The sequence below is a fragment of the Protopterus annectens genome, chromosome 12.part0 (assembly GCF_019279795.1).
Source record: "Protopterus annectens isolate FY-2018-M chromosome 12.part0, PAN1.0, whole genome shotgun sequence".
NCBI classification, from domain to species: domain Eukaryota; kingdom Metazoa; phylum Chordata; order Ceratodontiformes; family Protopteridae; genus Protopterus; species Protopterus annectens.
This window is the reverse complement of record NC_056746.1, coordinates 648,260,556-648,274,562: the sequence shown is the minus strand read 5'-3', so window position 1 is coordinate 648,274,562 and position 14,007 is coordinate 648,260,556. Positions and strand designations below refer to the sequence as shown.

The following is a 14,007-nucleotide window of genomic DNA, read 5'->3' as shown; positions in this document are numbered from 1 at the left end:
TACAGCACTAGGTGGGTTGCAAATTGGCTCACAGACAGGACCCACAGAGTGAAAGTTGCGGATTCCAAGTCAGACTGTTGATCAGTCATGAGTGGAGTCCCACAGGGCTTGGTCCTGGGTCCTCTCCTGTTTGGCATCTACTTCTCAGAAGTCCAGGTCAACACAGAAGGACTCTGGCAGACCAAGTTTGCTGAAGACTTGCAAGCTAGCAGTCATTATCAACTCCCCAAGTGATGCAGACATAATACAAAAGGGCCTTTCTGGACCAATGACTGGTGTCACAACCATGGCCTGAAGCTTAACGGCAAAAAATGTGTATCATCCCCTTTGGAAAAAACTCAAATTACCACTTTGATGGGAGCCCACTGAACACTAAGAGGCCATAAGAGATCTGGGCACCCAGGTCAACAGTCACCTCACATTCGACCGCCACATTGCCACTGTGGTCAGAAAGTCCTTTTACATGGCACATCTTATAACCAAAGGTTTTGTATCCAGGAAGAAAAAGGTAATCATCCCTCTCTACTCATCCCTCATTAGACCAGTCATCGAATATAACGCCCCGTTTGACATGTACCTAACCAGATACCTACAACAGCTGGAGAGGCCACAAAAGTACCTCACAAAAAAAATCCTAGGCCTTAAACACATGTCCTACATGGACAGACTCAAGAAACTTCAGCTGTTCTCAGTCTCTTATTGTCTACTTGGAGGTGCTCTCTGCTTGACTTGCAAAGCCATGTCCAACCCAACACTATTTGAAATGCTACACCTAAAGAAATACCAATCCCCCCACGCCACATGCTCCAGAAATCATAACCTCATTACCACAATTAACAGAACATGCTGGAGGGACAGGTTCATTTCCCAAAGACTGCCCATACTCTGGAATAGGCTTCCCATTCATGTCAAGCAGAGCACCTCACTGGCCCTCTTCAAGAGAAATCTTGACGAGTGGATGGGTAACAGAAGGTTCACTCCAGGGATCATTCCAGTTGCACTACTGGATATGGGCACTGTGAACTAGCATCAGGTGGCACGGTGCCTGGGCAATTGTTTTTGGGCTAGGCTTGTAAAGGCTCCAGGGCCATTAGCCTGGTACACACCTATGAACATGTCCATGCTTGAAAGGACTCTATGGCTACTAGCCTAGCAACCTCCTATAAACCTAACAACCTATTCATGTAAACAGTGGGAACTGCATGCCAATTAGCCAAATAACCTAAATACAATTATTTTCCAAAATAAAAAAAAATGTACGTTTTTGTAAGATTTACTGACAAAACTGACTCCAAAGCAACAAAATGAAAGTCCTCTTGCATAGAAAATGCAGTTAAGTGACTACTGGTTTCAAAGCAGTGAAAATAACTCAACATGGTACAGAGCAACTCAGTTTTATTATCAGGCACCATCAAAATGCCTCAGAAGATGTAAATGATTAGAGGTCAGGTCACCGGTGGTGAAGTATTTATCCTTGATGTTCTGACTTATCATACAATCTTATACTGTGCATGTAGCTTGTGAATAAATGAACATGCAGCATTTACTCTGTGTATGTCGTCATACTGCATGTTTTTCATGTAAATAGATACAAACTACTACATTATATTTATGATAGCTAATTCAATTCTCCAAAAGACACAAGCAGCAAACAGAGATCAGGAGAAAAATGGGACAAATACACGTTAAATTCAGAGCATATTAACTCTGAAAAACAAAAGCATACTGACATACAACAATGCACACACAAGTTTGCCCTACTGTTTGTAATGGAAGCCACCATCTCTAATCTAGGGGGTGATCACTTGATACCAAAACACTTCCAACACTAATGCAGGGGGCAAAGCATGAACTGGAACGGTTTCATACAGCATCTCCAGAAACAGAGAGAGGAATTTCCTTATTTGGAATAAGGGAAAACAAAAGCAAATGAAGATGGTAAGTCTCCACAACCCCCCCCCCCCGAAACATATTTTAAATTTATCCTATAAAGTACTAACATTATACCAAACTAAATGTTCTACATAAAGCATCCTTTAAAAAATATTCCTCTGACCATATCAAAGCAAGCCCCACAACCAGAATTATGTAAAGCACCGACTTGAGATTACCTAAAAGGTGAAGCGTGACACGTTTACAGGAGAAAGAATGAAGCTCTCAGAGTGGTATAAAATCAACTGACAAAACCAGCAGGTGAAGTAAATTAATAACGACGACGACAATAATAACAAAAATGAAAGCAGCAAAAAAGAAAAGTCAAAAGCAGTGCAAATGCTACTGAGCAGTTCAAATGGGACATTTCAAGCTTCCATAATGAACTTACTTTAGGTTGAGAGGTGCGCTCCTTAGGAATCTGAAATATAAACTCTTCCACCAGTTCAACAGTGCTCTTGTCAATTGTTGGTAGGGTGGCATTCTGAAGCTGGCTGCTAAAATAGATGTCCAAATGATACAGTACCTCCTTGGCAGCACTAAGGGCATCTCGACGCAGCAAAGAATGACGTATTTCACTCATTTCATCGTCCAAACTGTTCACTCTTTATATATATAAAAAAAAAAAACACACACATCACTTCCTCCTTGAAAGTGCCTCACTGGTGACAGAAGTGCATAGATTGTGATACATTTGATTTTCCAAAAATGTGAAATGCTTCATAAAACACTATACACTTAACTTAAATACACTGAGAGAACAAACAAGACCTACATTTTGTCTCACAAAATTGGTTCAAAATGATATAACTTGTTTACAAGCTAATTAGTAAACCAAGAAATACAATCTTAAGTATCTGCCATAAGCAAACAATCTGTATAAACAATGTATTAACATTTTAATTAAATTCATGAAAAGCTTCAAAAGATGCACAGTACATCTGCTTCCTTCCTGGGTTACTGGTCCTAATGGAACTGGAGAAGCCAAGTTGTGAGGAAACTGAACACCTAGGTGTGCTTTGCAAATGAGGGTTTTCTTTGCATGCAGTCTTAAGGTTTTATTCAGTCAATATGGCAAAGGCAAAAAAAACAGGTTTGCCAAGACCAGATGAGGAGCTGGGGAGAACTAATGGTTGATTTGGCACTGGATGAGGATGTTCATAGATGACAGCAAGGTTTGCCCTACAGTTAACCAGCCTGCATGTCATCAAATGGCTAAGCAACATCTGTAGTGCATCAGAAAACAATGACTCAGTCTGTTCACATGGGAGTATGCAGCTGACTACCAAGGTTCCAAATGTTCATGCCTTCAAAGAAAGGGAGGCAATGATACCCTGTGAAAGCATATACACAGTCAGAGCTGCCCTCATTTCTAGGATGTTGCGTTGATTACTGATGCAAAGGGTGCCCATGCACCTTGGATGACTAAGTGTTCCTGCCACCCTATGTTAGCCAAATCTGTCGTGACCAAGGCAAGTGGTGTTAGTACCTGAAATAGGACATCCCAGAGTGACAATGTTCAAACACCAGTGAAGGTTCTGCACATTGTAGGGATTTTGATTCTTTGGGTCTGTACTATAAAACCACTAGACAATAACTGTCCACTTAAGTATTCTCAAGAGAACTCCAGCACAAGGTACCATATGACTAGCAGCTGCCATAAATCTCAGGACCTTGAGATGCAGCAAAGTCAAAGCTTTCTTGGACATTAAAGTCTTCTGCCACATGCGCCTACAGAAGAAGTAAACATATGGGCAGCTAAAGTGTTTGACAATGTAAGGTGTTAAGATGGCAGCCAAGAATAAGAGCAGATGTAGCCTCCTCTTTTCAGACCAGATCTTCTCAGAAATTCTCAATGCTTGTTTGAGTTGCTGTAGAGCAAATAATGCTAACAAACATGCATTAGACTGGGGGGGGGTTGTTTAATTTGTTCTTTCCGATACAAAACTATGCTGCTTGAGTGCAGTGCCCCGCCATCCTCTAGACATGCTTTCCTTTAAAGTCATAACTGGGATGTGGCTAAAGGAGACATACTCTTCAGTTGTAAGCTGTAAGAGGGCACTATCACCTCCCCATTGAAAAGTTGAAATGTCAGCACTCGTAATGCAGAGTGCCCACGGACCGGGGGGAAAAATAAATAAGAACAGAAACTGCAGGAGAAAAGTGACTCTTGAACATAGCTTTTCTCCTTTTTTGCAGGGAGAATGGCACCCCCCCCCCCCCCCGAACCTACACATACATGCACACCAACTCGGAGATAACCATACCTCGGAGAAAAGGCAATACTCCAAGAAGTGGCCACCTTGGTTTAGAATATACAAATACATTTGTTTGGCCATTAATTCTCTGTATTTCAGAACTCACCATTGTGGGTCTCGACATTTCAAATGGTTAAAAAACAGCAGGTGCCAATACTATGGACATGTATTACCAGCACTGTTTTTACACCAATAATGCATTTACAGATGAAGCATATGTGAGGTGAGTGAATAGTAATTGTAATAGGCTGCTTGTTACAGTTTAAATATTTTTTTTTTATTGCTCCTCAGATGCGCTAGCCACAATTCTGCTTTCCTTCCATAGAAATTCCATGATTTGACATTTGTTTGCTCCTACAAAGAATACCAAACATTTTTAGGCTAGCTATGTGGAAGAGAATCACATCTGCCCTCTTCAACCTTACAGAACATTTACTTTTTTTAAAGTGACTTGCTCAAAAAGTCAGTGCATTACTATTTTTCCCATCAATTCTCCAAGAGTTCCGACTGCATCCTGTCAGATCATACTGCCCTGCCGACCTTCAGCTTTGACGTTCCTTCACGACCACTTCCATTGAAGTGGCTTCATAACTTCATTTCTCTAACCACCTGCAGCTTGTGCAGAAATTTGCAGTCATTTTTCTAACAGGCTTCCCCAAAATTAAACATACTACACCAATTCTGTGAGAGTCTGCAATGACTGCCCATGAAACATCACATCATTTTTATCCATGCTTTTACAATTAAAGTTCTGGCATTAGACTACCAGAGGATTTTATGACAACATTTAAACTAACTCAACTTTCTACTCCCCTGCTTGTGTGTGTGTGTGTGTGTGGGGGGGGGTACTGACAGCTGCTACAAGTTCCAGATGTTTTATATACACAGCAGCAAGACTTAGAATTCTCCACATTACTGGTACCATGACTGCTATAAAGTGATTGTAATTTAAAAAAAGACTCATTTCTTTAAACAAACTTTTGAGTCACATTTTCAGTCTCTGTAGTAGCAACAGAGTAGTATGTTTAAATACTGCAATTTACGTAGACTACAGTATTTAATGATTGTGAAGATTAAGAATTTCAGCATTTGGACCACTTTCCTCACAAATGGTAAATTCTCAGAGGATAGTTATATTAATTACAAGGGATGTATTTTTCCAACGCCCCACGACGCCCACAGCAAACTTGACAAAATCCTGTGAGAAACAGAAGAATCAACTCAAGCCACCATTAAGCATGTCCTAGTCTCCATAAATCACTCAAAAGTATGGGGAGAAGCAGATACATCCTGGAAAAGGCACTTTACAAATTAAAGGTACCCTGCTGGGATGCACTTCACACACACGCACACACGCACACACACACACACACACACACACACACACACACACACACACACACACACACACACACACACACACACACACACGGCTTTCTCCAATGTTTACAGCATGAAATCAGGACGCCCAAGTGTCACATTCCCTAGTAGATATACTGCAACACAGAGTAATAAAAACACCAAACTGAAACAACCTTTTCTGAAACTCACATAAATGATCAAAAAGTGAATTCAACAGCCTTGCAGAAAGCAAAGTAGTTCCACCTTCTCCTTGAAGTGAAAAGAACGTAGCTAACAGGATTTTCCCATACAAGAATTCAAGAAAGTAAAAGCCTACACTACTACACAGTGCATGGCCGTAACTTAATTTTCTGTTGGTTTTGCTTTTTGAACTCCTCATTTATAAAAGAAATAAAGACCAGCAATAACATCATATGTTTACAATGCCAGATAGCTAGCCCTGCCATGGTTGTTTTTTCATAACACACACACAAAGTTATGCTTAACACAAGAACAAGGAAAAGCTTTCACAGTATTATGCCAACAACCTTTTTCACATCCTTACAGCCCCCTTTGTTGTTTTCTAGTCTTTTAACCCAAACTCATTTACCCCTGTTGCAGCTACCATACCCTGACTACCCTAGTTTTCTACTAGGTTTTACCTTCCAACATCCTACTACTGCACCCCACATCTCATACTGCTCTAATCTCAGACCCCAAAATCTGACGCCTCACAATCTATTACTACCTACCTATAACTTTCTGAAACGTTGCTTATAAAGTACTGCATTAGAACTCCTGTTCTACTTTATCACTTAGTTTCAACTAATTTCATCTCACCATAAACACATGCATATCAAACACTGTAAATACTGAATATAAAATCCATCATATCGAAATGTAAAACTTCTAATTGTCACTGTGCAACTTCTTACACTTAATCTGTGTTTTTAATTTTTGCAGAGTTTTTTCTTTTCTCCCTGGGACTCTGCTGAAAAGGGGGCATTGTACCAGTCATGTTTTTGCAGTAAACAAAAGCAAAATAAATAAATAAATATTTTCCTCGATTAGCTTTTTTTCAAAAGGTGCATTTTTCTTTTTTTATCCTACAATAAGATGGTGGTGCTGCGGTAGCGTTGTCGCCTCACAGTACAACGCTGTCCGGTTCGATTCTCAGCTAGAGCATCTTCTGCGTGGAGACATGCGTGAATGGGCGTACCTTCGTTGAAGGTTGTGCGTCAGGGCTGGTAACTCGGCACGTAAAAATCAACTACCAATCATTAGCGGACCAGAGTTCCGCTGTGGCGACCCCTAACCGGGAAAAGCCAAAAGACACAAACAAATCCTACAATAAGAAATCATCAATTATGTTTACAAAAAACACATTCAATTTCTTGTGCAACTGCTCTCTAAAAAATTTCTGGTGCAGATGAGATGCCAAACAGAAGTCGAATCATGTGTCCAGATGGAGGGATGATAAAATCAGCAAGAAAAGGAGAGTAGTGTTGCTGGAATCGTCAAGTCTTGGTGACTAACTTCACATGGTGGACCCTATTATTACAAAATTTCACTAACATGACACTGATATATAGACTGGATTTTATAGAGCATATATCATGGACAGAGCTAAGTTACAAAAGACAGCCGAGTGTACAATTCCTGGGATTAAAGTGCCCAATCCGGGTATTACTACTGTCAGGACTGGAAAAAACAGTACAGAATCTTCAAGGCAATCTTCTACAAAAGGATTAGGCCAGGTTCAGGGGGAGGATGCCACCCCTGTTGTAGACTGTAGTAGTAGTCCACAAAAACTGACTGGCCCAAAAGGTGTCATAGAGATGATAGAGTGGACTACTGAGGATAAGGAATACATTGTGTACAGTTACTGTTACGCAAGAAGCCCAGAAAGAAAAAAAATACCTTCACAAGGAAAACAGTCAATAGCTTCAAATGCAAACTTGTGTTCATTAATACTACAGAGCCATGAAAAACATTACATAGACAAAGACACTTTGTACTACTTGGAAAAAGAAGCAACAGAGGAAGTGAAAATATAAACAGAGATTTTTTAATGTTATAAAAAAGAAACATGGACATGGGAAAGAAAAAAAGAAGATTTGATATGGTGCAATACGCAAAGGAGAAAGAGAAACTAATCAATACAAAAAAGCAGCTCCAAAGAAATTTGAAGTGAAATACAGGCAAAGGCATCCAGATATGGAAAATTTCACAGTACCAAAAATAAGTTTCCAAAGAGGGAATGTTGTGAATGCAGAAAAGAATATTAGTAAAGAAGAAGTTAAACAAATATAAGCTGAAATTGTGAAAGACCTGCCAAGTGAGAAATTTAGTGTAGAAAGTCTAACACAGGTTATGTCAAAGATGATGGAATAGACACTCCCCAAATTAATGAGAAACGACTGGAGTGGCAGACATTTGAAAAAGAAATATAGACAAGGGGAAAAAAAAAGATTTACTACGGCGCAATATTTATGCAAAGGAGAAAGCAAAACTAATCAATACAAAGAAAGCAACACCAAACATATTTGAAGAGAAATACAGGCAAAGGCATCCAGCTATGGAGTATTTCAAAATACAAAAAAAAAAAAAAAAAAGGAAAACAAAGAAGAGAAGTAGAAAAGAGGACTAGTAATGGAAAGTTAAAGAAAACAGAAACTGAAGTTATGGATTACCCACAAAGTGAAGGATTTAGCTTAGAAAATCCAACTCAAGTAATGTCAAAGCATGACGGAACAACGACTTCTCAAATTAAGGATCAACAGGCAGAACTGGAAGCATCTGATCACTTACCACATGAAGATGCTCTGGAGCCTTCTGAAAGAAACCAGTATAAAAGTTCAGTTGGAAGGGAGGAGCAGGAAACAGTGGCAATTCTGATAACTCAGACATAGTCAATGGTATGGAACGACAGTTGTGAGTTAACGTACAGAAGAGCAACATATGATGCAAGAAGCAGCTAAAGACAATATGTCGCAGGAACACGTTCTGGAGCTTTCCGTAGAATGCGTGCAGGAAACACAGAGCAAAGAATGCGCCCCCAGTTTAGAAAAAAAAATTATCTACAGAAGAGTTGCTTAATTTAAACAGAGATGGATAAATTAAGAATGATGAAATAGATTACAGAAAGTAAATAAGACCCAAAATGTCAGAAGTTTGATAAAACAGATGAACACAGCAATTAAAAGACTATTAACAGAAACTTAAGCAATATAACAGAAGTAAAGAGAATATACTACTGTGCAGCTAAATTAATAACTGTTTTACCACAAAAATGTAGAGCAATAACGGAATAGAATAAATAAAAATGTCATTATGGGAGCATCGAACAGAGAAAATTATAAATCAAGACAAGAAGTGTCACTGTTTGAAAAATACAGAAAAAGAATCAGATCAACAAGATACTTAAAACATGATAAAAGTAGCGAGTGCGGTATTAGAACAGACCAAGTTCTATCATACACCATTGCAAACAACAAACTAAAGACATCAGCACAGACAGAAAACTTAGAAACGCAGATAAACAAAGGAAAAGTACAAAATATTCAATAAAGAAATTCACTGATGACCAAAAAATGTTTTATAGAGAACTGGGAAACAAAGTAAAAGGAATAGAAACACCACCAAAGATGACACATTTTGGAGAAATATTAATAAAGACCCTTGGAAACAAAGATGCTGAGTGGATAGAAGTAAAAGAAAACAGCAAGAGATTCAAATGTGCAGGATATGAAATGGAATGAAATAGCGGCAAGGGCAATTGAAACAAAAGAAAAGCTATTTGGAAAACCCATGCCCAGATGTACTGCCTAACTGCTGCATTAACATCTTTACACAACGATTTAGCCTTACTTAAATACATATCTCACGCAGACCTCAACCTGGTTAACAGGAAAAATACTCCTCCTCAAGAGTGAGCCTACAAGCTATCCTAAAAACTATAGCCCAATAACTTTCCTTCAGACGATGTACAAACTACATACTGGAATTGATGTGGACAGAGTTTATAGTCATTTAGAAAAAGAAGTTCTGTCTTACCATAACGTTTCATCTGTGTTGTAGATATTTATTCATTACTGATAGGACTTTGGTTCCGTCCTCAGAACCGACACGGCCGTTTCCAAGCTCGTGCCAGCCAAAAATTCTCAGTTAAGACCTACTCATAATGCTCCTTCTCATAAGTCTCTTCAGATCTCCTTTGCCTAAGTGTAAAATTTGTCTATTTTTGTGTAGTTTCTCTCAAAACTTTACCCTTTTCAGTCTCGCTAATTTCTCCTCTCGCCTGTAAACTTCATCTTCTTCCTACCCTCTACCTTTGGTAGTTACCCTTATACCATCGTTGGTACTGTCCCTCTCTCCTACCTTTGGTAGGCTGTTCTTTTACCACTTGTGGTACTTCTAGGTACCATTGTTGGTACTCTCCCCTTTCCTTCTTTATTTTTATATTACGAAAAATCTCTCTCTTTTCACTTGTTGTTTTCTTTCTCGATAGTTTTTTGTGTCAGCGTACATTATGTCAGAAAAGCTAAAATGGGGTTTAAGTAGTGCAATAAGTAAGATGCCCAACTCAAGACGGTCACGCTCGGTGCATTTATGATTTGGGCGTGGACCATATAAATGCTTCTTGTGATATCTTCTCTAGTTTCAGTAATTGCACTCTAGCAGAGGGCAAAAACAAACTGATTTTGAAAAGTTTGTTGAAAACTTAAATCATGGCAATAGAACAAAAGGGTACCAAAAGAAAGTCAAATGGAACAAAGGATAATTTGCTGCTAAATGAAGTCATAATGAAGAATTGTAAAAAGAGGAAGAATGGGCAGATTACAAAAAAAGCATTTGACAAGCAAAGTTCCTGGTTTGCATCTAACCTAGAAAACAGCCAAGTGTCTGTTATAGATGAGACCACTTTCTCAGCCATATGCAATGGATACTACTATTGTTTAAATCACCTCACTCAGACCTCGTCCTGCTTTACAATAGTGACCATATTATTCAACCATTTTGTTGGTTCTGTCTACACCTTAATGATTTCCAAGCTTTCCAGCTGCTTTAACCTTTGCTCAGTTCTTATCCTATCAGCTATGGGTACTTTATTTTGAGAATGTATTCCTATTCCTGGTAGATTTTCTGGACACATACAACATTCACAGTGCTGTAGCAAGGGTGGTGTGAGTGGTGCAACTGACCAGGGTGCTGACTTGTAGGTAGCTGTAAACAAAGGTAGTTAATTTACCAAGCTTTAAAAAAAAAAAAAAAAAAAAAGCAGAACACAGGGTTTAAAAGGTATGCTGCCAAAAGTTCTTTAAAAAAATGGCAGGTACAAACTAACATCAAGTGGTAGACTTTGTAATCACTTACTAACAGGGGGGAGCCAAAAGAGTGTGCTGCCCAGGGTGCCAAATATCCTTGGTACAGCTCTGGAATTTAACCTGGTGAACTGCCCAAGCCCATAAATAAGTACAGTCATGCCACATATCTTTGCTAAAGGTCTGTACACAGTGTTTGAGATACCTGTATTACTGTGAAACAGTTCTTGTACATGTCTTTTGAGGCTGCAAACAACGAATATATTTCAGCACATCCAACTTCTCACAAAACAACCAATACAAAATTACCTTCCTAATCCAGAACTATTATCTAAGAGACTATTGTACCCATCAATGTTTATATTCGCATGCCAGTAGCTTCTGACTCAATGGATTTACTTGGTGCCCTGAATAAATCATTACCAGGCACATTGTTAAGTACACCTTCTGCTCAATGCTTTAAAAGTATTTTCTGACAAAATATGACACTCAGTACTTGTATCTCCAAGTCAACACTTCATTAATTTTCTAAAACATTTTTGTCTGTATGCCTGCTAACCAGCAACCCTACCACAATTAACCAGGTAAAAATCCCTGGAGTGATAAAAAATGGTTATGTCAGACCAGTTATCCAACCTGTCAACAGGGTGTTTGTGCTATGGCCCAACCCCCCCCCCCCCGTCTTGCATACATATATATATATATGTACACACACACACACACACACACACACACACACACACACACACACACACACACACACACACACACACACACACACACACACACACACACACACACACGACTGCAAACTGGGAGCCATTATTGAATCCCCAAATGATGTGGATATTCTACAAAAGGGCCTTACAGAAACTGATGCTTGGTGCCAGAGCCATGGGCTCAAGCTTAATGCCAGGAAATGTATAGTTATCCCCTTAAGGAAAAAACATGTACCCATGAATTACCACATAGGCAGCAGTACACTAAACACCAAAATTGCGATTTGAGACTTAGGGACACAGGTGTACAGTGGTATCACCTTCGATAACCACATCACCACAACAGTCAGGAAATCCTTTTATGTGGCACACCTCATCACTAAGGGCTCTTCATCCAGAAAAAGGAGGTAATTGTCCCACTGTACTCATCCCTCATTAGACCCATTATAGAGTACAATGCCCCATTTGGTATGTACCTCACAAGACTTCTGCAACAGCTGGAAAGGCCGCAGAAATACCTCACTAAAAAAATCACAGGCCTAAAGCGGATGCCCTATGCTGACCGTCTAAAAAGTGGCATATCGGCTACTCAGAGGCAACCTCTGCTTAACATACAAGGCCATGTCAAACCCTAAGCTGTTGGACATGCTCCACTTAAAGAAATCCCAATCTCTCAGAGCCACACATTCCGGGGATCTAAACCTTGTCATCACAATGAACAAAACATGCTGGAGGGATAGGTTCCTGACCAAGAGACTCCCCATACTCTGGAATAGACTGTCCATACATGTCAACCAGAGTGTCTCCTTGGCCCTCTTCAAAAGGAACCTTGATGACTGGATGGGAGATAGGAAATTCACACCGGGGTCCAGGGATGCAAATATTGTGGGAAAAAATATCCAGGGAATTGTTATGGCTAGGCTTGTATAGGCCCTAGGGCCGATAGCCTAGTACCAACCTATGAACCTATATACACACACACACATTATATATATATATATATATATATATATATATATATATATATATATATATACACACACATATATTTAATATACATCTCTCTCTGTATGTATATATATATATATATATATATATATATATATATATATGCATACACACAAAGTATATATATATATATATATATATATATATATATATATATATATATATATACACACATACATACATACACACACACACACAATTACCCTGGCAGCATGCCACCCGACCTTAGTTCCCAGTGCCTCTGTCGAGTAGAGCCATTGGAGTGATCCCCGGAGTGAATTTTCTATTTCCCATCCACTCAAGATTTCTCTAGAAGAGGTTCAGTGAGGTGCTCTGTTTGACATGTATGGGAAGTCTATTCCATAGCATGGGCAGTCTCTGGGTTATGAATCGGTCCCTCCAGTTTGTTCTACTGATTGTGGTAATGAGGTTGAGGTCTCTGGAGCAAGTGGTGCGAAGAATTAGGATTTCTTTAGATGTAGCATTTCTAACAGAGATGGGTCAGACATGGCTTTGTAAGTCAAGCAGAGATTGCCTCTTAAGTAGGCGATATGAGACGGAGAATAGCTGGAGTTTTATGAATATGTCCGTATAGGACAAGGGTTTAAGGCCTAGAATCCTCTTTGTGAGGTACTTTTGCAGCCTCTCCAGTTGTTGCAGGTGTCTAGTGAGGTACATGCCAAATGGGGCATTGAACTCGATGACTGGCCTAATGAGGAAGAGTAACGGGAGACAATGGCCTCTTTCTTCCTGGATGCAAAACCCTTAGTAATGAGATGTGGCAGACAGAAGGACTTTCAGACCACAGTGGCAATGTGGTGGTCAAAAGAGAGGTTGTTGTAAACCCGTGTTCCCAGATCTCTTATAACACCTTCTGTGTTCAGTGGACTACCATTGATGTGGTATTTCATGGGAACTGGGTTTTTCCCAAATGGGATGACAACATTTTTTAGCATTGAGCTTAAGGTCATGGTTCTAACACCAGTCAATGTTCTCGGTGAGGCCTTTCTGTAGGATGTCAGCGTCACTTGGGGAGTTAATAATAGCTCCCAACTTGCAATTGTCTGCAAACTCTATCAGGTAGAGTCCCTTCGTGTTGGCCTGGACTTCAGAGAAGTAGATACCAAACAGGAGAGGACCCAGGTCTAAACCCTGTGGGACACCACTCATGACTGGTCAGCAGTCCGACTTGGAGTCAGCTACTTTCACACTGTGGGTTCTATCTGCGAGACAGTTTGCAACCCACCTAGTGATATAGGGACTGATGTCTAGCTTAGTGAGTTTTTCTATGATTCCTGAGTGAGGAATGGTATCAAAGGCTTTGGCCGGATCAAGGTAGGCTGTATGAACCACCTTGCATTCATCCACAGCTCTGGTGACTGACTCAAAGAAGTCGACCAGGATGAGCAGGCATGATCTACCCTT

At 39.8% G+C, this 14,007-nt stretch overlaps 1 protein-coding gene across 2 annotated transcripts in view; it reads right to left on the bottom strand.

The window, feature by feature from the left end:
- CCHR12.PART0H7orf26 (chromosome chr12.part0 C7orf26 homolog) overlaps positions 1-14,007 on the bottom strand; it is a 1,310,154-nt gene that overhangs the window by 442,273 nt on the left and 853,874 nt on the right. For both annotated transcript variants that reach the window (XM_044089779.1, XM_044089780.1), the window contains exon 2: positions 2,324-2,537. In XM_044089779.1, coding sequence (XP_043945714.1) covers positions 2,324-2,515 — 192 coding nt within the window. In that variant the 5' untranslated portion in view covers positions 2,516-2,537. The remainder of the gene's footprint in view (positions 1-2,323; positions 2,538-14,007) is intronic.